This window comes from Schistocerca nitens, chromosome 11, assembly GCF_023898315.1.
Source record: "Schistocerca nitens isolate TAMUIC-IGC-003100 chromosome 11, iqSchNite1.1, whole genome shotgun sequence".
NCBI lineage: Eukaryota > Metazoa > Arthropoda > Insecta > Orthoptera > Acrididae > Schistocerca > Schistocerca nitens.
In genome coordinates this window covers 30,984,366-31,007,158 of record NC_064624.1, presented here as the reverse complement: position 1 = coordinate 31,007,158, position 22,793 = coordinate 30,984,366, and the positions used below count along the sequence as shown (strand labels likewise).

Sequence of the window (22,793 nt, the reverse complement as noted above, 5' to 3'; positions counted from 1 at the left end):
ATTCGCAACCGGGCCAAAACTACCTCCTCCCGCCGAGAAGGGCGTGAGGAGGACGTCCAAGCCACGGGAAGAGCTTTCAAGGCCCGAAGCTTGTTGTCTGGAAGTGCAGCCCAATCGGCATGCCACAGCGATACAATGCGCCGACAAATTACCCTGCTACAATCTGACGAAGGGACACAACAAGAAGCTGTCCGAGGCTGGAGGACCGCAGCCTTGGCCGCGGCATCTGCAGCTTCGTTCCCAGGGATACCGACATGGCCAGGAACCCACATAAAGCTAACCGGTCAACCGACGTCCACCAGCTGCTGAAAAGAGCGTTGGATCCGGTGCACGAAAGGGTGAACCGGGTACGGATCACCGAGGCTCTGGATAGCGCTCAGGGAATCAGAGCAGATGACATATGCAGAATGTCGGTGGCGGCAGAAGTAAAGGACAGCCTGGTAGAGGGCAAAGAGCTCAGCTGTGAAGACCGAACAATGGCCATGGAGCCGATATTGGAAACTTTGTGCCCCGACAATAAAAGAACACCCGACCCCGTCATTGGTCTTAGAGCCATCTGTATAAATGAAGGTCATATTAATGAACTTCGAACGAAGTTCGACAAAACGGGAGTGGTAGACTCAACCGGGGGTAACCTCCTTCGGGAGCGAGCAGAGGTCAAGGTGGATGCGAACCTGAGCCTGGAGCCAAGGTGGCGTGTGGCTGTCGCCCACTCAAAAGGTGGCAGGGAGTGAAAAATTAAGGTGTTGAAGGAGGCGACGAAAGCGAACTCCAGGGGGTAGCAGGGCGGAGACATACAACCCGTATTGACTGTCGAGAGAGTCATCAAAAAAGGAACGATAAGACGGGTGGTCGGGCATTGCCAGTAGCCGACAGGCATACCAACAAAGCAGTATATCGCGCCAGTAGGTGAGTGGCAACTCACCAGCGTCAGCATGAAGACTCTCGACGGGACTAGTATAAAACGCTCCGATCGCAAGTCGTAAACCCCGATGTTGTATGGAGTTGAGGCGGCGTAAGATGGATGACTGTGCAGAGGAGTATACGAAGCTCCCATAATCCAGCTTGGAGCGGACGATCGACCGATATAGGCGAAGTAGGACGGTTCGATCCGCTCCCCACGACATACCACTGAGAACACGGAGGACATTGAGAGAACGGGTACAATGGGCAGCCAAATAAGGCACATGTGGAGACCAACTAAGTTTCCTGTCAAATGTAAGACCTAAAAATTTTGTTGTCTCCACGAATGGGAGAGCAACGGGACCGAGTCATAAGGACGGTGGGAGAAACTCTTTGTAGCGCCAGAAGTTAATACAGACCGTCTTCTTGGCAGAAAAACGGAAGCCATTGGCGACACTCCAGGAGTAAAGACGGTCAAGAGAACGCTGAAGACAGCGCTCCAAGACACGTGGACACTGCGCGCTGCAATAGATGGTAAAATCGTCCACGAAAAGGGAGCCTGATACATCAGCTGGGAGGCAATCCATTATTGGATTGATCACTATGGCGAAGAGAGCGACGCTCAAAACTGAGCCCTGTGGCACCCCAATCTCCTGGCGAAAGGTGTCTGACAGGACAGAACCCACACGTACCCTGAACTGTCAATCCATTAAAAAGGAACGAATAAAAAGAGGGAGGCGACCGCGAAGGCCCGATGTGTGCATGGTGCGGAGAATGCCCGCCCTCCAACAGGTGTCGTAAGCCTTCTCCAAATCAAAGAACACAGCCGCGGTCGGGCGCTTCCGCAAGAAGTTATTCATAATGAAGGTCGACAAGGTAACCAGATGGTCAACAGCAGACCGGCACCTACGAAATCCACATTGTACATTGGTAAGGAGGCGTCGAGACTCGAGCAGCCAAACCAATCTAGAGTTAACAATTCGCTCCATCACTTTACAGACACAGCTGGTAAGCGAGATGGGTCGATAACTGGAAGGCAAGTGCTTGTCCTTCCCCAGCTTAGGAATCGGGACAACAATAGACTCGCGCCAGCATGCAGGAACATGTCCCTCAATCCAGATGCGATTGTAAGTACGAAGAAGAAAACCTTTACCCGCAGGAGAAAGGTTCTTCAGCATCTGAGTATGAATAGAATCAGGCCCTGGAGCGGAGGACCGTGATTGGCCAAGTGCGTTTTCGAGTTCCCGCATGGTGAAAGGGGCATTATAACTTTCACGATTCGAGGAGCAGAAGTTAGGTGGCCTAGCCTCCTCTGCCTGTTTGCGGGGGAGGAAGGCAGGGTGGTAATGAGCGGAGCTCGAAACCTCTGCGAAAAAGCGGCCGAAGGCATTGGAGACAGCCTCAGGGGCCACAAGGACGTCATTCGCGACCGTCAAGCCAGAAACTGGTGAGTGGACCTTAGTGCCAGATAGCCGGCGCAGGCTACCCCAGACAACGGAAGAAGGAGTAAAACTGTTGAAGGTGCTTGTGAAAGCAGCCCAGCTGGCTTTCTTGCTTTCTTTAATAATACGACGACACTGTGCACGTAATCGTTTATAATTGATACAATTCGCCACTGTAGGGTGGCGTTTAAAGGTGCGTAAAGCACGTCGACGAGCACGTAAAGCGTCTCTACATGCTGCGGTCCACCAGGGGACCGGTACGCGACGTGGAGAAGAAGTAGGGTGAGGGATGGAATATTAAGCAGCAGTGAGAATGACTTCCGTGAGGTGTGCGACCTGACTGTCGCAGCTTGTGAATGTTTGATCCTGAAAGGTCGCCCCGGAAGAGAAGAGCCCCCAGTCTGCTTTGGAGATGTTCCAACTAGATGAGCACGGAGAGGGGGTATGCTGCAGGAGATGGATAACACACGGGAAGTGGTCGCTCGAATATGTATCAGAAAGTGCATACCACTCGAACCGGCGTGCAAGTTGGGGAGTACATATAGAGAGATCTAAATGGGAATAGGTGTGAGATGTGTCCGAAAGAAAAGTAGGGGCGCCAGTATTGAGGCAGACAAGATTGAGCTGGTTGAAAAGGTCTGCTAACAGGGAGCCCCTCGGGCAGGATGCTGGAGAGCCCCAAAGGGGATGGTGGGCATTGAAGTCTCCAGTTAACAAAAATGGTGCAGGTAGCTGAGCAATAAGTTGCATCATGTCTGCCCTGGTAACAGCAGACGACGATGGAGTGTAAATGGTACAAATGGATAATGTAAAAGTGGGGAGAGTAATGCGGATGGCAACTGCCTGCAGGCCGGTGTGCAACGTGATGGGATCGTAGTAAATATCATCCCGGACCAGCAACATAACCCCTCCATGAGCTGGGATACCTACCACAAGGGGTAGGTCAAAACGCACAGAGGTGTAGTGTGCCAAGGCAATTTGATCGCATGGGCGTAGCTTCATTTCCTGGAGGGCCACGACGAGCGGACGGTGCAAGCGGAGCAGCAACTTCAAGTCCTCTCGGTTGGAGCGAATGCTGCGAATATTCCAGTGAATAAGTGCCATCGTAAGGAAAAAAAAGGAAGGGGTCACCTCGAAGGCCGCTGAGGGCCTGGCTTTGAGCGAGCACTGCCGCCGCTATCAGTAGGCGGACAGTCAGCGTCCATTGGGTCTATAGGTTCATCGGCCATCTTGGGAAGAGGGCCGGGAGGGGGAGCTTCCTCTGCCAGTGAACAGCCAGATGTTCGGCTACCAGCGGTGCGGCCGGGCGAAACGGATGACGGGGCCTGGGGCGGCAACCGCTGGGTGGCGCAGGAGAAGAAATGCGCCGTGGTGGAGAAGGAGAACTGTGCTTCCTATTAGCCTTCTTGGAAGGTAGTTTGGTGGAAGTACCGGTCGAAGGCTGGGAGGTCGAGGTACGTAGGAAGTCTGCACGGGACGGTTCCTTCTTGAAGGCCCATGCATCTGACTTCTGGGTCTTCGTCTTAGCAGAAGCTGATGAAGGGGCTGGTGTCTGTGGGGTGATGGGAGGAAGAGGAGACGTCGACCGCGCGATCTTAGCACTGGCCGAACGGACGACCGTGGTGCTGAAGGTCAGATCGCATGTCTGGGTTGCCACCTCCCTGGTAGTCTGAGGAGAGGAGAGGCGAGGCGAGGACAGTACTGTATTTCCCCGCTGGGAGCAGCGTGGGCTTCCTACTAGCCAATAGCTTGCGAGCAGCCGAGGTGGAAACTTTCTCTTTGACCCGAATTTCTTGGATACAGCGTTCTTCCTTATAGACAGGACAGTCGCGGGAGGATGCGGCATGGTCACCCTGACAGTTCACACAACGAGGAGACGGAGGTGGACAGTCACCCTCATGGGCATCCCTGCCACAAGTGACACATTTAGCCGCATTGGAACAAGACTGTCGAGTGTGATTGAAACGCTGACACTGGTAGCAGCGCGTAGGTGTCGGGACATAGGGGCGAACAGAAATAACCTCGTAGCCCGCTTTGATGCGCGATGGCAGCTGAACACTATCGAAGGTCAAGAAAAGTGTCCGGGTCGGTACAAGGTCATTGTTGACCTTTGTCATGACCCTATGGACAGCCGTCACGCCCTGCTCAGCGAGGAAAGAATCTTCTCGTCAGTCAATCCGTCGAGTGATCTAGTATAGACCACACCACGATACGAATTCAAAGTTTGGTGAGCCTCCACCCGGACAGGGAATGTGTACAGGAGTGTGGCCCGAAGCAGTTTTTGTGCCTGAAAGGCGCTCTCAGTTTCGAGTAATAAGGTACCGTTACGCAACCTGGTACAAGATTTGACAGATCCGGCTATGGCATCGACGCCCTTCTGGATAACGAAAGGGTTGACAGAGGAAAACTCCTTTCCGTCCTCAGATCGAGAAACGACGAGGAACTGTGGGGCAGGCGGTAGTACTTTTGTCACTGGTAGCTGGTCACGTTTCCGTTTTTGGGCAGAAGTCGAGAGAGATGGAGTGAAATCCATTGTGGAGGAATCCCCCAAGATTGCCAGCGTCTCCGATGGCGCGCTCCTTCCTTGTGGGGACCCTCTCAGAGGGCACTCCCGCCTTAGGTGAATGTTTACACCTCAGGTCACACCTCCCGAGAAACAGACGGAGGGACCAATCGGCATGGTCAGAAGGTATCAGCTCAGGCAATCACCCCTCCCCGGGCCTGACCTTTACCAGGGGGTACGCCCGTGCCTTACATGTCTACCCGGGGCGGGGAATTACGCGTTACCCCGTCACCGGCTACGCGTGCGAACACGTTGGTTGGCCTTCAGGCGTGCACAGGGAGGAAGGAAGAAGAGGAAAAAGGAGAGAGAGAGGGGGGGGAGAGAGGGGGGGAGGGAGAGAGGGGGGAGGGAGAGAGGGGGGGAGGGAGAGAGAGAGAGAGAGAGAGAGAGAGAGAGAGAGAGAGAGAGAGAGAGAGAGAGAGAGAGAGGACAGTGTCTCAAACGCCGAGGCGGAGACCAGAGAAGGCAAGGAGAAGAAGGCAATGAGAAGGCAAGGAGAAGAAGGCAATGAGAAGAAGGCAATGAGAAGGCAAGGAGAGTATGCAGGGGAAAGAGTAAGGAAGACAGTGAGGTGGAGAAGAGCAAAGAAAGGAACCAACCAAAGGAAGGAAGAAACGAGAAGTGAAAAAGCAAAATGACCGCAAATAGAGGTCGTGGAAACGTCCGTCTCCGGACGCAGGCGCTAACTACCCCCTTGAGGGGGAGGGACTCCTTTTAGTCGCCTCTTACGACAGGCAGGAATACCTCGGGCCTATTCTTACCCCGGACCCGCAGGGGGGTTGAAACAAAGGTGAAGCCCGTACATTATTTGACTGCTAACAATACCCTGATTTAATCAGGGTTGTTTCAGAATCAGGTTACATATGAAGGGCTTATTTCAATAGTGGTACAAGTCCATTTTCGTTCATCTTGAGATACAAAGTCCTAAAGTTAAATGAGGCTGAAAAATCTGCAGTTGAGATACCACAAATGTATTCAAGCATATGGCTTTTTGCTAGACATGAACCTTTCTTTCTCTTTGTTTGGATCATTGATTTCAGAAGCATTATAGGCAGAAAAGTGGAGGTAATGGACTTGTACCACTATTGAAATAAGCCCTTCATATGTAGCTCTCGCTCTCCCTCTCGCTCTCCCTCTCATTTTATGATTACATTCCTTCCATGCTTTTGTAGTAAAGAGGTGCAATCCCATATTTTAGTAACTTTAAAGTGTATTCGTGGTCTGTTGCACAGATTTTAATTATTTTGAATGAAAAGTTACACAGTGCAATAATGCATTAGCCTCCACTGGTGAAACATCAGAACAATAGCCAGCTACATATATAGCTTCCTCTGTGTGTTTTACTGTCAATTCTTGAATAGTAGTACTGGAATGGATATAATGTGTGCACACTGTGTGCAGATGGAGGAGCTGGCCTCAGTTCACCAACAGCTGAAGATGCGTTTTGCCATATTCAGCAGCATTCACGCTGCTGCCTATTGTAGTAGTGGGGGCCGAGAATCTGGCTCATCACATAGGATGCCTAAGGTGCCACCTATTTTTCCCACTGGCTCTGTTAAGACACCTTGTGGTGTACCCAATGTGGCTGAGTTGTCCTCACCAAATGGTGAGGGATGGGTCGTAACAGTTAGCGCTGTTTGAGGCAGAGAGTGATGTGGAGGCTGCCTCACCCACTGACCCTGTGAGTGGACTGGCAGGTGTTCATTCATCAGGGTCCAGACAGGCCCAAGTGGAGAGAAGTTTTCTAGTTAATCAGGACCTCCAACGTCAAACGCATTACGGAGCTCCTTACGGAAATGGCATCCAGGACTGGAAATGAATCCTATGTGTACTGAATATGTCTGCCATGGAGCCTCATCTGAGATGTGGAAAATATCCTGCATGTGGCTACGAAACACACAGGGTGTGGCTGTCTACAAGTTATGGCTGATGTTGGTGCCAATGATACCCATCGTTTGGGTTCTGAGGCCACCTTCAGCTTATATTGAGAGGTAGCACAAATGGCGAAGAGCCCCTGTGTCACACATGAGTGCATGCAGCACACACAGTTTGTATCAGCATTCCCAGAATTGATTCAAGTCCTTTGGTTTGGCTGACTACATTGTGGCAGCACTGTGGAGAAGCAGACTAAACAGTTTCACATGACCAGTAATTATGGGATCCATTTCCATTCTTGCAGATGAATTGATTTTTTTTTTTCAAGAGCCATCATACAGCATCACAAATACATTCAAGAAGATTTTTGCACCAACCAGGTATGTCTGTAGTTTTGCACGTATTTCCTGTGACTTTTCTTACAAACTGGAATGACCTTTGCCTGTTTCTATACATGTGCAAACCACTGTTCCACAAATGAACAATTCAGATGGCAGAAAGGTGTCAGTTCAGCACCGTTTTTTGTGTAACTGAAACTGCTAACTACACTTTATGGTCATGTGACCTCTGGTGTGTTCATCATCTACTTTTGGAGTGCATTCCATATGGAATTATAAGGATTATAGCTCTGGACTTTACTGCAAAGTGCTTCTGCCTTTTTGTAGTACTTGGTGGCTCAATGGGTAATTGTGACACTGCAAATCCAAAGGTCCTTGATCATTGAACAGCAGGTACTTTGTAACTAGTTGGGTAAGTCAGTTCAGATGTGGAAAGAGGGTAACAGCACATGGTAGTCAGTAGGACTGTGTGTTGTAGAGAACTCCGGTGTTTAAAACCCCCAGGCTGATGACAGCTTTGCCTCTAGTTTATATTTATGTTTATCTTTCTGTCATGTGTTCTCTTCATGACACAAGCAGATGACTGATCCTTGGCTCTGTCACATACGCCAGTTAACAACTTATTAGCCTTACAAACGGGCTTTCCAAACTTATTAAGCTTGAGAATGCATTTCACATGGAATCTGCACCTTGATTATCTTCTTTCTGGCTGCTGTGCATGTACGTTTGCATTAAAACTGTGCAAGCCACCAAACGGTGCATCGTGGATGGCATCTATTGCCACAGCAACAACAATTACTACTACTAGGCACTTCTATGGTGTTCTGTACGTAGTGTCCCTTACAAATGAACCACAGTTTTCCAAATACAAAAAAAGTTGATTATTCCCCATCCTACTACCATCCTTCTGTGTTTGTTCCACTTTATATCACTTCGCAGTGTTATGGTTGAAATGGCTCTGAGCACTATGGAACTTAACTTCTGAGGTCATCAGTCCCCTAGAACTTAGAACTACTTAAACCTAACTAACCCAAGGACATCACACACATCCATGCCCAATGCAGGATTCGAACCTGCAACTCTAGCAGTCGCACGGCTCCAGACTGTAGCACCTAGAACCGCTCGGCCATTCCGACCGGCCACTGCAATGTTATACCTAAACATTTTATTGACCAGACTGTCAATCTGTAGAGTACTGATGTTGTATACAACATTATGGGATTGTTTTTCCTACTCATCGGCAGTTACTTGAATATTTCTGCATCTGCCATTCATCACACCACATACAAAGTTTGTCCAAGTCATTTTGTATCCTCGTAGTCACTTAGTGATGATCCTTCCCCACACACAATGCCATTAGCAAACAGGCACAGAATGCTGCTCATCAGATCATTTCATATATAGATATGGCACCATTCTCTGTGGCACTATTGATGATACTCTTGTCTCTGAAAAAACAGTTGCTGTTGAGATCAAAGTACTGGCCTCTGTTACTTGAGAAGTCTTTGCACCATTCATATATCGGGGAACCTATTCCATATGCTCATACCTCTATTTACAGTATGCAGTGGTGCACTGTTCAAATGCTTTCTGGAAATATAGGAATGTGGAATCTAGCCTGTTGCCAATCATCCATGGTTCACAGTATGTAATTTGATAGATGACTAAGATGAGTATTGCACAAAATCAATGCTGATCTGTGGATAAAAACTTTTCTGCCTTAAAGAAATTAATTATATTTGAACTGAGGATATGTTCAGGAACTCTGGAGCAAATAATCATTATGATATTGTTCTGTAATTTTGCAGGTACATTCTTTTGCCATTTTTATATACAGAAGCCACCTGAACTTTTTCCCAGCTGCCTGACTCTTTGCACTGGGCGAGAGATTTGTAATAAATGCAAGCTAAGTATGAGACAAATGCTGTAGAGTACTCTCTGGACAAATGATTTGTGATTCTGTTTGGACATGGCAACTATTATGTTTTCAACTCTTCCAGTTGCTTCTCTACTCCAGGGATCCTATTACTATGTTCCTAATACAGGAGTCTGTGTGACAGTGAAACAACAATATGTTGGTATGATCCTCCTGCACAAACTTGATAACTAAATACAGAGAGGGGTTAGTGACCACCTTCTGCTTTCCTCCAAAGCCACACCAGACTGGTCAATGACTGCCTGGATAGAAGTCTTTGACCAGAAATGTCTCATGTTCTCTGTAAAATCTGTTGCTCACATATGATGGTGGTAGTTGTATGCTTCACGCATAGATCTTTTTACAGACAGAAGAATTTCCATTAGCACTTGGCTGTCACCAGTGTGCATACTTTTTTGAACTGAGTGTACAACAGTCTGCTTCTTCGGTGTTTTCCGAATTCTGACATTAAACCAAAGTGGGTCTTTCCTGTCTGTAATCCAGTTACTCTCCACATACATATTCAGCGTGTGATTTACAGTCCATTTAGCGTTTGTCCATCTTCCTCTATGTAAATCATATTGGAAGTAAATGACATTCTCATTGTTTAAAAGGGATGCTAACAACTACTTAACTCTTTCTAGCAAATCTATTCACCTAGCCCTCTTACAGGATTCATTAACTTCATTTAAAATCCAGAATGAGATTTTCACTCTGCAGCAGAGTGTGCGCTGATATAAAACTTCCTGGCAGATTAAAACTGTGTGCCGGACCGAGACTCGAACTCAGGACCTTTGCTTTTCGCGGGCAAGTGCTCTATCATCTGAACTACCCAAGCACCACTCACGCCCCGTCCTCACAGCTTTACTTCTGCCAGTACTTCGTCTCCTACCTTCCAAGCTTTACAGAAGCTCTCCTGCGAACCTTGCAGAAGTAAAGCTGTGAGGACAGGGCGTGAGTCGTGCTTGGGTAGCTCAGATGGTAGAGTACTTGCCCCTGAAAGGCAAAGGTCCCGAGTTCAAGTCTCAGTCCGGCACACAATTTTTAATCTGCCAGGAAGTTTCATTTACCACTGTTGCTGTGCTGGCATCATGATCACTAGCCCCTCTCTGTACTAATACCATCTGTAAGGACAAGCCTTTTTATAGTTGCAGGATTCCAACTATTTCAATTTTGTGTGGGCAATTAAACTAGCAGCTTACAACAGCTTTCAGAAAACTGTTCAAAAGTACTTTACAAGACTGCCTGTCCATATCACTTGCAATGTATGCACAGACATCTTAGTCTCTACTCAGTAGGTTAGGATCACCTACTTTTTCTGCACTACTTTGTGTAGATTTTTCTTGAATAATTCTGTAACTGTCACAGCAGTATCACGTGGCGAATAAAAACATCCAATGCTGGAGTTCACATACACGGAACCATTAAGGGAACTACTCATTAAAACAGGAAATCATAGCTTGAGTCTTGGGACTTGGTACCGATTTTCATATAACTTCATCAATGCTATCTCATTTAATTTTTATTTGTACTTATAATGTAAAGAAGCAATTCTACAAACTCACAAGCTAAACTACTTCACCTGCTCAAAGATAATGTTTAAATCCATATGGGTAAAGTGTAACAAAATATTCTATTTTACCGGTTTCCTCGTTTCCAACCTGGAGCATACTGTAATACTGTCACCCTTGTTATCTTCACCCTAAAGCAAAAACAGGACTGCTAAAGTGAATACACACACAATTGATTACCATCTCATTATTTTCACCACAGCTCAACAAGATTACTTCCATGTAGTCATATAAATTCTAAAATTACCTCTTTATTCACACCCTCCTCCAACTCTTCTTTTACATTCATGCTGCATGGATAATCTTGCGCCTGTGGCAAAAATAACAAACTGTAATAAGTACTTTTAAGCAGTCACAGTCCTCCCATATTATATAAAATGTATCACACAGATAAACCCAAACCATCACACTACTTTATAACTAAATAGTAGTTATTGTTAAGTGTTATCTTTTGAGTTCAAAATTCTCAGTGATGAGTTCACTATGGTATAGTTCACTGGGAGGCAGCAAAAAATTGTAAGACTGATTAATGACAACGCCTTTGGAAATTCATTATGATCTTTCATTTCAGCCTTCTCCCTATGCTATTGTTTTCAATCATATTTTCTAGCTTCATTATCTACATATGCATATAATGGTAGTGTAATTAAGTAAAATAGCACAGCTACTACCTGAAACAAGGACTTCAATGTTGTTCATAAAATCGATGTTGTTCATATCAAATTACAATACAGTTTACACCAACTGTGTGGGGGAGAAGAAACTGGACTGTCAAGTGCCACATCACTCATACTACTTTTATGATCAGAATAATAAAATGTCTAGAACAGTTACATCAAAACCTTGTTGCACTGAATGCTTATTTATGATAAAATTATTAAACGCACACACCCTACGTTGGCACACTACTTAATACTATTCTAACTTCATGAATTCCTTTTGGTGGGACAAGCACGTTTCTAACAGAACAAAAAGAGAGAGTAGGCTACAGGCTACATCAGTCCTATTCTATGGATCTGAACTATGGGTTTTACTTGCTGATCTCAAAAGAAGACAAAGTTCTGGAAAGATTATTTATGGAACAGCACCAGCATATCAAGTCTGAAAAACCCATAATGTCAAAGGAAGTGCTGGAATGAGAACAAATGAAACTGTGATAGCATAGGACGAAAATCATTAAACTGATATTGGGATCTGTTGAGGATGTTAGATAATTAGCAGCCAAAGAATAATTTTTTATTGGAAATCATTTTACTGATAGAAACAAAGTAGACCACTTAACTTTCAGAAAGAGTATATCGACAAAATAATGAAGCAAAATGGTGTACGCAAAGAAGATGCCTTGAAGAGAGATGCTGGGCAGAAGATAGAAAGAATACAGCAACATGTTATTAATTGACCTTTGTCTTAATTAACTGCCTACAATAATACTAATATACTAGTACAAATAATGATCATTATGATTTTATTATTATTACTATCTGAGGCATGGCGGGCTACCTCTTTGAATTCCCATCCTGCACCTGGTGATGTCACTTCTTTGGCTTGGAGCTCGGGGCACCATGGGGCATGATAAGAGCCACGCAGGGTACATCGACAGTATTTGCCATTCAGCCACAATTGACAGAATGGCGTGACTAGTAGCCCTTCAAAAGTTCTGTTAAGTTATTAATTGCAGGCACAGGTGTTAATGAAAGACAGTACATTGGTGTGGTCTTGGCTATCTGTATTTGCTATTTGTTCTTCTCTGTGGAAGTCACATTATGCAACAAGCTTTCTCATCTGAAAAACTGCCCGATTTCAGTTGTGTTGCATGACTTAATACCTTGTGGCATTGCCTTGGAAGGGGTTAGGGCAGTGTCTAGCAACTAGACAAGCTTGTTATTGGTATTCAATTCCCAATGTTCAGCAGTGGATTCGATGATTTGGTAATCCTGAATACTGTTTTAAGTGTGACCATGTTTAGCCTTAGACAGAGTTTTTGATGAGAATCATTTGACGAGTCCATTGATCTACCCAACTATCATGGCCGTGCAGTTGTATTAAGTGAGAATGACAGTGGAATTTAGATGCTCCTTAGTCTGCTCCAGTTTTCTACTGTTGTGGCACACTTTGATTGTTTTGGACTTGGACTCAGGGCATGCTTATCATGCTGTGGCTGTTAACATTGCCTCTGTATATCAGCCTCAGGGAATTCACCACTGCCAGCTACCGATAGGCTGCCTTCACTCAAGTTACGTAAATCACTATTCGAAATTTGTACTAAAATTTTGTACATTTTGAGTTCTGGGGGTTTGTTGGGTCGAGTGCCTTTGTTGTACATACTGTCGAGCACTGTTAGAATGGTCACATGCTGATCATCTCTATGTGAATCACACGTCACATTCAGATGTCATCCAGACTTGTGAAAATATAGGCTGTTGGTAATTAACAGGCACATTTGATGCTCACAGACTGGAACAAGCAAAATGTCTAAAACCATCAAGTGTTACTGAGCTCTGAATGTTTTTCGTGTTCGTTCACAGGCGATTTGTGAGGTGGAGAGTGAAAGAAATTTATTCCACCTCAGGGCGAGTTACTGATTACCAGATTTAATTGTTCAACTGTTTGTTATTTTAAAGTTGTCATGGAGTGACCTTTTCTCACCTGTTATTTATTTACTGCTACAAGTAGGTTCTGACTACTAATTACTGGTTTTCCTTTTTAAAGGGTGTTCTTGAGCTGCTATGCATGCACATTCACATACTGAATCACTTAGTGATTTTCTACAGTATGCCTTAGAATTTTCACTGTGTCTGAAGCCAGTTATATCGATCTGTGCATGCTCATTCTCTTGTTAATTACTTAACTGCTCACTGGTGCAAGATTTAGAGAGACTTGCTCTGTCTGTCTGTCTGCCTGAAGGTAGCTCTAGAAATCAGTGCACCTGTTTACTTTATTAAATTATCTAGATGCACTTTGAGGTGTATTTTAAGAATTTCCTTTTTCTAAGGGTCCCGAGGCAGCTATAAATTGCTCTGTCTTCCAGTATAGCTATTCAGTTTTAACCTTTGAGATGATTTATGCTTCTGTGTTGTATTAAAGAGCCATCTGTTTCCAGATAATTATTTGTTCATTTGTTGAAGCATTTGCTCATTTGCAGTTTCTGAAGATGGAAATTTTGAATCTAAAATCTAAGAACTGGTGTCAGACACAGCTTTAGTCGTTAACTATTGCCTTATTTAAATTGTCACTAAACTAAGGTGTGTAATGTCTTAAATTTGAAAGTTCGGAGTGTTGCTTGTAATCCTGCTAATGTATCTGACTAGTTATTTTTCTTAAATAAAAATATTTTAATAAATAATGGAGACTCATGTGAACCCCAATCCATCCAGTCCTTCACTTAATATCCCCTTTTCCTGCTGGATGTTTGGTTGGTAACAGAGTATGGTTATTTTCCTGGAAGTAAAGGGGGAAGGTGTCATACTGTCATTCACCACGAGGTGTGTGTTTGCAGGTATCCACTGCGGAACATGGGGTCCCACAACTGTCCCAGTTTGTCCTCATTGAAAAATCAACAGTTTATCTACGAATTAAAAGTTTGTCAGCTTCCATGTAAGGGCGGTGTGCCCAACTTGTGGACGACCCCTTGGTGATTAGTACCAACTGCACCATGGAGGTACATGTTGCACTAGCTGCCTGAGCTCTGGCCATGACAATCTTGTGTCAGAATGTAGTGTGTTTACAAAGTAGTCAGCCCCATCATAAGCAAATACATATAATTCAGGCACAATTGAGCCATTGGGATAATCACTTGTGCGGTTTTGCACAATGTAATCTCTATTCTGAGCATATTACATTAGCTCTGCAGTTACAGGGACAGCTGCCTTTATTTAGACAAATTAGGAGCAATAGGTGGTGAACAAGATTCTCCCACCGACATATAACTGCTGGAAGTAGTAGGAATGCTACGGACACCTTTAAAGACCTCAGGAGAATTCATTTGGGAAATTACCATACCAAATAATGTTACTGCTGCAAGCTATAATGGAACTTACAATGTAGAATTTAAAGACAGGTAAAATCCATCATATGGATCATAGTCAAATTTATGTTCCATGCTGACACTTTGGCCACCACTGACAATGTTGTTTTTCAGACGCTGTACCCCCTGTGTTAAGCCATGTTTTCAATCGAATTTTACATGAAAGTGCAACATCAAGGGAGTTGTAAAAATCAATTATTGGCCTGAAATTCTCACCTCATATTAAGAGGCTACTCAGGCATAAACATTTTTGGCTATTGCAGTTTCCTCATGAACCTTTTCCTAGGTTCATAGATGAATGCATATGACCATTCCATACCTGGAATTTCAAGTCACAGAGATACAAATACTCAATAATATATTGCAGAAAATGCGGCCACAGGACTGTTCATGGATTACCTTCGCTAATAAATGCACATATTTTACTGAATTAGAGGCTTTGGTGTCCGCTATTGAAGTCTGAGTTTCGCAGGCCAGCAGTGATGGGGGTTTAAGTGTCATTATCAGGATGGGGGTTGAGATTCCAAGCAATTTAAAAGGGGACCACCCATAAGGAAAAAGTGTAGGATGTGTTTCCAGTGTAACAAAGAGGGGCATTTTGTATGGCGATGTCTGGTTACATGGAAGGAGAATCAAACAGCCGACATCACACAGAATGGAAGAGGCACGGTAGTGTTCTACTGCCTAGGGGCTGGATCTGTGCCAAGTCCGAGGTACGGGAACCCCTGCCTTATTTTTGGGTACAACTTAACCAGGAACGAATGTGCGCCCTCCTCAACTCTGGTAGTTCAGTTTCTCGTTTAGATTATCTGTGGCATTTGAAGTTCTGCCATACCTGTGAATTGCCTTGTTTGCATCCGTCCTCCCAATGTTGAGCTCTCACTGGGCACATGTTGCCTCTGGTTGGCAAAACTGAGTACTGGAAAATTTTCTTGGCCTGTGAAGTGGATAGTAACTAAAAATCTTTCAGTGAACTTAATTTTGCAGTGTGTTTTTGTAAGTGGTAGTGGGTTTGTGCTAGTTTGTCAGGACAGGGTTGTTTATTTTAAATTTAACCCAGCAGAAACATTCACATTGTGCTCCTGTCAGGTTGCCACAGGAATTCATAGTGTGTTACCGCAATGTTTGCCATTTCAGCTCAGTCACCTTCATCCAGTAGAGGTGATGCTGGTACTGGAAGTTTTTGATCGGTTACCACAGATGTTAACTAACAGATTGGACATCACCGATAAAATCCAGTACAAGATTTGCCTTACATATGACATTCCAGAGAGGTTTTCTCCATCAAGGATGATATGTATGTGTACATGTATATGTACTTTGATTAATAACGTGTTGTTCAATGCGGTCATCAGGACATCAACTTCAGCCTATGCTTCTACCATATTCTCAGTATCTATGGGCAGCAGTGGGGTGTTTCATCCTGTTGTGGGTTATTGTGCAGTTAATGAGAATGTAGTTTTGGAATCTGTGCCACTTCCCAATCTGCATAATTCTTTTACTTGGTTCAGTCAGGCTCAGTATTTTGCTGTCCTGGATCTTAATCTTGCATATTGTCAGATCATGTTAACAGAGGATTCCAAGTATATTACTGCCTGCTGTACAGATTGAAACCTCCACAATTTTAACAGGGTGCCCTTTGGTTTTTCAATGGGAGTTACCATTATGTCTTGCCTTCTAGATTGTGTTTTTGGTGATTTCACATTCAAGTGTGTCTCTAATTACCTAGATGGCATGGTTGTTTACAGTTCTAGTCTGTCTGAAAACCTGCAACATCTTGAGGCAGTTCTGGTTTACCAGAGGGAGGTGGGACTTACTGTGAAGCCATCTAAAATGACACTGGCACATAGGTTTCATCCTTGGGACATCTTAGTTTCACTGATTGGATTGAAATTGACCAGGAGCATACTAGTGATTTGCGAAAATTTCCAGCTCCTAGAAATAAGAAAGCTGTGGCACGGTTCATAGGCATGACAAATTTTTTTCGAAAGTCTGTGCCGAATTTTATTAAATTAGTGGGGTGCCTTAACGATTTAAGAAATTTCATATGGGATGAAAGTCATCCAGAATCTTCTGAAGCCATTAAGGTGGTGCTTAGTAACCCACTAGTATTAGACATACCAAATTTTGAGGTCGTGTTCTTCTTGCAGACAGACACCTAATTCTGCTGGAGTAGAAAGTGGTAGCTGTCCTCCTGCAGGAACGGAATGGTAGGGGAGGTGTTGCATGTTGATGCCCTATAGCAATGCACCTTGGGAACTTTCACCTGTGGGGGTGAAATATTCTATGTATGAATGGGAAGCTTTGGCGGTTATGTTTGCCCTTAAGAAATTCAGATTTTATTTTGAACACCAGGAATTTTGTTTAGAGACTGACAATCAAGCTTTTAGTTAGGTTTTGGCTCATTATTTCCCTAATACCGTCTTAGGCATTTATAAAACTGTTGTCAAGATCAGACGACACATCACCTGGTCCTCCCTGTATAAGCAAGCCTGGAGGTTGGTGGGGTCAAGATCACTCAACATGTCACCTGGTCCTCCCTGAATAAGGCTGTCCAGAGGTTGGTGGAGGAGTGTGAGAGCGGTAAGGGAGCTGAGCCCAACTTGAATTCCCTCAAGTGGCTTTTAGAGTCTACCCGTTAGGAATGCCTGATGGATTAACTTTGTATGGATTATATAGGTCCACTTCATCAAGTGTGTGTGTGTGTGTGTGTGTGTGTGTGTGTGTGTATTAGGCACCTACTAGTTATGATCATGGATGACTTTTCTCATTTTTTTTTACACATTCCGAGCAGAGAAATGACCATCCTGGCAGCTGGCCAGCATTTGTTATGAATTTTTTCTGTTTCCAGGCCACCGAGGATGCTTGATAGCTTCTGTTTCCCAGCTATTTGTGAGGTTCTGCTTTGACAATGGAATTAAAGATGTGACCACAAATCCTTTTACCAGCATACTTTGCTGACCAGGTGAACTGCAAGTTGAAGGCTGTGCTTATCTTTCACAACAAGGCTCAGACAACATGGCTCAATTTTATCTTTAACACTGCACAACCCAAGTCCCTGGAGGCTGCTCCAGTATCCCTTATGTTAGCACATCCAGTCAATTTTCCTCATGTCAACCTGTAGTCAATCAATGATTTGCTTCAAGAACAAGTCACCCTAGCAGTAACACAGCACAACTGGAGCCAGGCTAGACATAATACCAAAATTGCCTGTCACAGGTTATCCATCTGTTACAGTCAGGGGCTAAATGGTTCATTGGAAAGGCTGGGGACACAGTGTTAGTCCGAAACCCTAATATTGCTGAAAAGGGGGAGTTAGGGTTCGATAGCAAGCTAGCTTCTCAGTTGTTGGGACGCTGTTAGATTGTCAGGGTGGTGAGCTTGGCAAACCTCCTGGTTCTGAATTTATAGATGAGTAAAGCCTCACACACGCACATTATTCATATCAAGGAGAGGCATATGTAAAGGGCTCCTTAATAGTGGGGAAGGGGATTTTGGTTTGGTGGAGGAGGCTGAACCACGGTGGGCTCCCTCTTCGAATTCGTGCCCCATGTGCCTGGCAGATGTCACTTCTCACAGCTCACAGCTCGTGACACCAGTGGGCATTGTGGAGCAACAATGGGTGTAGAGGAACAGCACTGGATCTCATGGGCAGTCGGTGTCTTGAAGCTGGACTGGAGGGTGAGTCATGCAGGGCTCGTGGGCAGCATGTACTGTTTAGCTGAACTTTATGTGGCAGTATCATTATACCATCACAATCATTACAATAAAATAATCTTCTTTCAATAATGGTAACTGCCATAGGCTGATCAGCCCAAGATTATCATCACTCATCTAAAAGCTGGTATGTACACCTCTGGCACAGGCAACAGTAGGGAGACATAGTGGCACGGAAGCAATGAGGCCTTCATAGATCACAGGAGGAAGTTGGAACAATATTTATACAATCAGGTCACCTCATTCCCATTAATTCTGGAAGGGGGGATGATCTCTGATGTTATGTTAAATCACATCCCAGATCTGTTCGGCCAGGTTCAGGGCTGGCGAGTTGGGTGGCCAACACATCAACTGGAACTCACCACTGTGTTCCTGAAACCACTATCACACACTCATGGCCTTGTGAAATGGTGCATTGTTTTCATGAAAAATGCCACTGCCAGTGGGAAACATGATCGTCATGAAGGAGTGGACCTAACATGAACCATGGACTGTGGCACTGGTAGCGAGGCTTGCGTGCCTCAGCAATACAGATAGTCGTTCCGTAGGTGCAACCCCAATGGAGGGGTATCTGTTGTGGGGCCAGACAAACATGTGGTCCCTTAAGAGGGGCAGCAGTCTTTTCAGTAGTTGCAGGGGCGACAGTCAGGATGAATGACTGATCTGGTCTTGTAACATTAACCAAAACAGCCTTGCTGTGCTGGTACTGTAAACGGATGAAAGCAAGGGGAAACAATAGCCGTAATTTTTCACGAGGGGACGCAACTTTACTGTTCATTAAATGATGATGGTGTCCTCTTGGGTAAAATATTCCGGAAGTCAAATAGTCCCCCATTCAGATCTCCAGGGTGACATCGTTATCAGGAGACAGAAAACTTATGTTCTACAAATTGGAACATGGAATGTCAGATCCTTTAATCAGGCAGGCAGGTTAGAAAATTTAAAAAGGGAAATGGATAGGGTAAAGACAAATATGGTGGGAATCGGTTAAGTTTGATGGCATGAGGAATAAGACTTCTGGTCAGATTAATACAGGATTATAAATACAAAATCATATAGGGGCAATGGAGGACTGGGTTTAAAAATTAATAAAAAACAGGAGTGCAGGTAAGATACTATGAACAGCATAGTGAATGCAGTAATCTAGCCAAGATAGACACAAAGCCCACACTTACCACAGTAGCACAAGTTCATATGCCAACCTGGTCCCCAGATGATGAAGAGATTAAAGAAATGTATGATGAGATAAAAGAAATTATTCATATAACGAAGGGAGACAAAAATTTAATAGACATAGGGGATTGGAATTCAATAGTAGGAAAAGGGAGAGTAGGAAAAGTAGGAGGTGAATATGGAATGTGGGTAAGGAATGAAAGAGGAAGCCGTCTGGTAGAAGTTTGCACAGAGCACAACTTCATCATACACTATGTGCTCAAAAGCATCGGGCCACACCCAAAAACTTACTTTTTCATATTTGGTGCATTGTGCTGCCACCTACTCCATATCAGAGACCTCAGTAGTCATTATACATCGTGAGAGAGCAAAATGGGGTGCTCCGCGGAGCTCATTGACTTTGAATGTGGTCAGGTGTTAGGGTGTCTTATGTCTGTATGCGAGCTTTCCACACTCCTGAACATTCCTACGTCCACTGTTTCTGATGAGATAGTGAAGTGGAAGCATGAAGGGACACATGCAGCACAAAAGCATACAGGCCAATCTTGTCTGCTGACTGAAAGATACTGCCGACATTTGGAGAAGGCTGTAATGTGTAATAGGCAGATATGTATCCAGACCTGAAAGAACTGCAAAAAGGTAGGAATTGTAAGAGATGGGATCTGGATAAAGTGAAAGGATCAGAGATTGAAGAGTGTTTCAGAAAACACTAGGGAACCATTGACAAGGACATGGGTAAGAGATACAGCAGAAGAGGAAGGGTAGCTTTGAGAGATTACTAGTGAAAGTAGCAGAGGATCAAGTAGGTAAAAATACGAGGCTAGTAGAAATCCTTGGGTAACAGAGGAGATACTGAATTTAATAGATGAATGGTGAAAATATAAAAATGCAGTAAATGAAGCAGGCTAAAAGGAATAAAAACGTCTCAAAAATGGGATCGACAGGAAGTGCAAAATGGCTCAGCAGGGATGGTAACAGGACAAATTTAAGGATGTAGAGGCATATATGACTAGGGGTAAGACAGACACTGCCTGCTGGAATACTGAAGAGACCTATAGAGGGTCTATACAAGGGCAATGCACTTGCGGGCAATATTTTGAAAATGGAAGAGAACGTAGATGAGGATGAAATGGGAGATACGATACTGCATGAAGAATTTGACAGTGCTGAAAGACATAAGTTGAAACAAGGCCCTGGGAGGAGACAACATCCATTAAAACTACTGATAGCCTTGGGACAGCCAGCCTTGAAAAAACTCTGCCATCTGGTCAGAAAAATGTATGAGACAGGCAAAATACCCCCAGACTTCAAGAAGAATATAATAATTGCAATCCCAAAGAAAGCAAATGTTGACAGGCGTGAAAATTACCGATCTATCAGTTTAGTATGTCATGGCTGTAGAATACTAACATGAATTCTTTACAGTCGAATGGAAAAACTGGTTGGTGCCGACCTCAGGGAAGATTAGTTTTGATTCCATAGAAACGTTGGAACACGTGAGGCAATACCGCCCCTATGATTTATCTTAGATGATAGGTGAAGGAAAGGCAAACCTACATTTGTAAACTTAAAGAAAGCTTTCGACAATGTTGACTGCCATACTCTCTTTCAATTCTGAAGGTGGCAGTCGTCAAATGCAGGGAGTGAAAGGCTATTTACAATTTGTACAGAAACCAGATGGCAGTTATAAAAGGGGAAGAGCGAAAGGGAAGCAGTGGTTGGGAAGGGAGTGAGACAGGGTTTTAGCCTATCCCTGGTGTCGCTCAGTCTGCATATTGAGCAAGCAATAAAGGGAACAAATGAAAAATTTTGAGTAGGAATTAAAATCCAGGGAGGAGAAATAAAAACTTTGAGGTTAGCTAATGACATTGTAATTCTGTCTGAGACAGTAAAGGGCCTGGAAGATCAGTTGAACAGAATGGACAGCGCATTCAAAGAGGGATATAAGACGAACATCAACAAAAGCAAAACAAGGATAATGGAATGTAGTAGAATTAAATTGGGTGATGACAGAATTACATTATAATAAGACAATTAAGGTAGTGGATAAGTTTTGCTATTTGGGGAGACAAATAACTGACAAAGATTGAAGTAGAGAGAATATAAAATGTAGTCTGGCAATGCCAAGGACAGCATTTCTGAAGAAGAGAAATTTGTTCACATTGAGTATACATTTAAGTGTCAGGAAGTCTTTTCTGAAAGTATTTGCATTGAGTGTATCCATGTATGGAAGTGAAACATGGACAATAAATAGTTTAGACGAGAAGAGAACAGAAGCTTTCGAAATGTGGTGCTACAGAAGAATGCTGAAGATTAGATGGGTAGATTATTAGACTAATGAGGAGATACTGAATAGAATTGGGGAGAAGAGGAATTTGTGGCACAACTTAACTATAGGGTGGGGAACAAAATGTGTTACCAGTTGTTTCTTTTACAATTTACGCCGCACATTAGATACTCCACTGGGATCTCTACAGCAGTACCAGCAGAGCTTGGAAAAACAAATGAGTTACGAAATGACATGTAATTCATGATACTGCCACTAGGAGACTAGTAACCAGCAATGGCTGACAATGGAAGACTGACGACACAGCAACAATCGGCAATTGTGTTACTTTTCCATGAAACAAAAAGCCTTGTTGTGACTCAGGTGTTTTTGACAACAGTTTAACACACGATGGGTCCCTTGCAAGAAGACCATTCACAGGTTGTAAGATAAATTTGTACAGGAAGGAACAGTATTGGATCCGAAGCGACCTTGGCCTAAGCCTGTTTGTTCGCCGGAGAATATTTAAGCAGTATGAGTTTCTGTACAGAGAAGTCCCGGGAAATTGTGTAGAAAGGCAGCAGTGCAACTGGGAATATCCAGTCGCTCCATTCAATGCATTCTTAAAAGTGGCCTCCACATGTACCCATACAAGATGACCTGCGCACAGAAGCTCACTGAAGAACACAAGCAGCAGAGACTACTGTTTGCTCAGTGGGTGGAGGATAGGGAAGAAACTCTCAACAACATTTGGTTTTCAGATGAGGGGCATTTTCATTTAGATGGTGTGGTGTGGTTAACAAACAAAATGTACACTTTTGGGCCACTGAAAACCCGAAAGTGCTTCATGAACGACATTATGCTCCGAGGATTACAGCGTGGGCAGCAATTTCCAGTCACGGACTTACTGGACCCTTTTTCTTTGAAGAAACTGAACAGCGAACGTTATTTGAGCATGCTTCGCAATAGATTCATTCCACAGCTTCTTGCTACTGCCTTGCCCTTC

The 22,793-nt window shown here is 44.2% G+C and overlaps 1 protein-coding gene across 1 annotated transcript in view; it reads right to left on the bottom strand.

The window, feature by feature from the left end:
* The window catches only part of LOC126213424 (zinc finger protein 99-like), a 126,294-nt gene that overhangs the window by 98,800 nt on the left and 4,701 nt on the right, over positions 1-22,793 (bottom strand). The window contains exon 4 of the mRNA XM_049941164.1: positions 10,855-10,917. Within this exon, the coding sequence (XP_049797121.1) occupies positions 10,855-10,917 (63 nt within the window). The remainder of the gene's footprint in view (positions 1-10,854; positions 10,918-22,793) is intronic.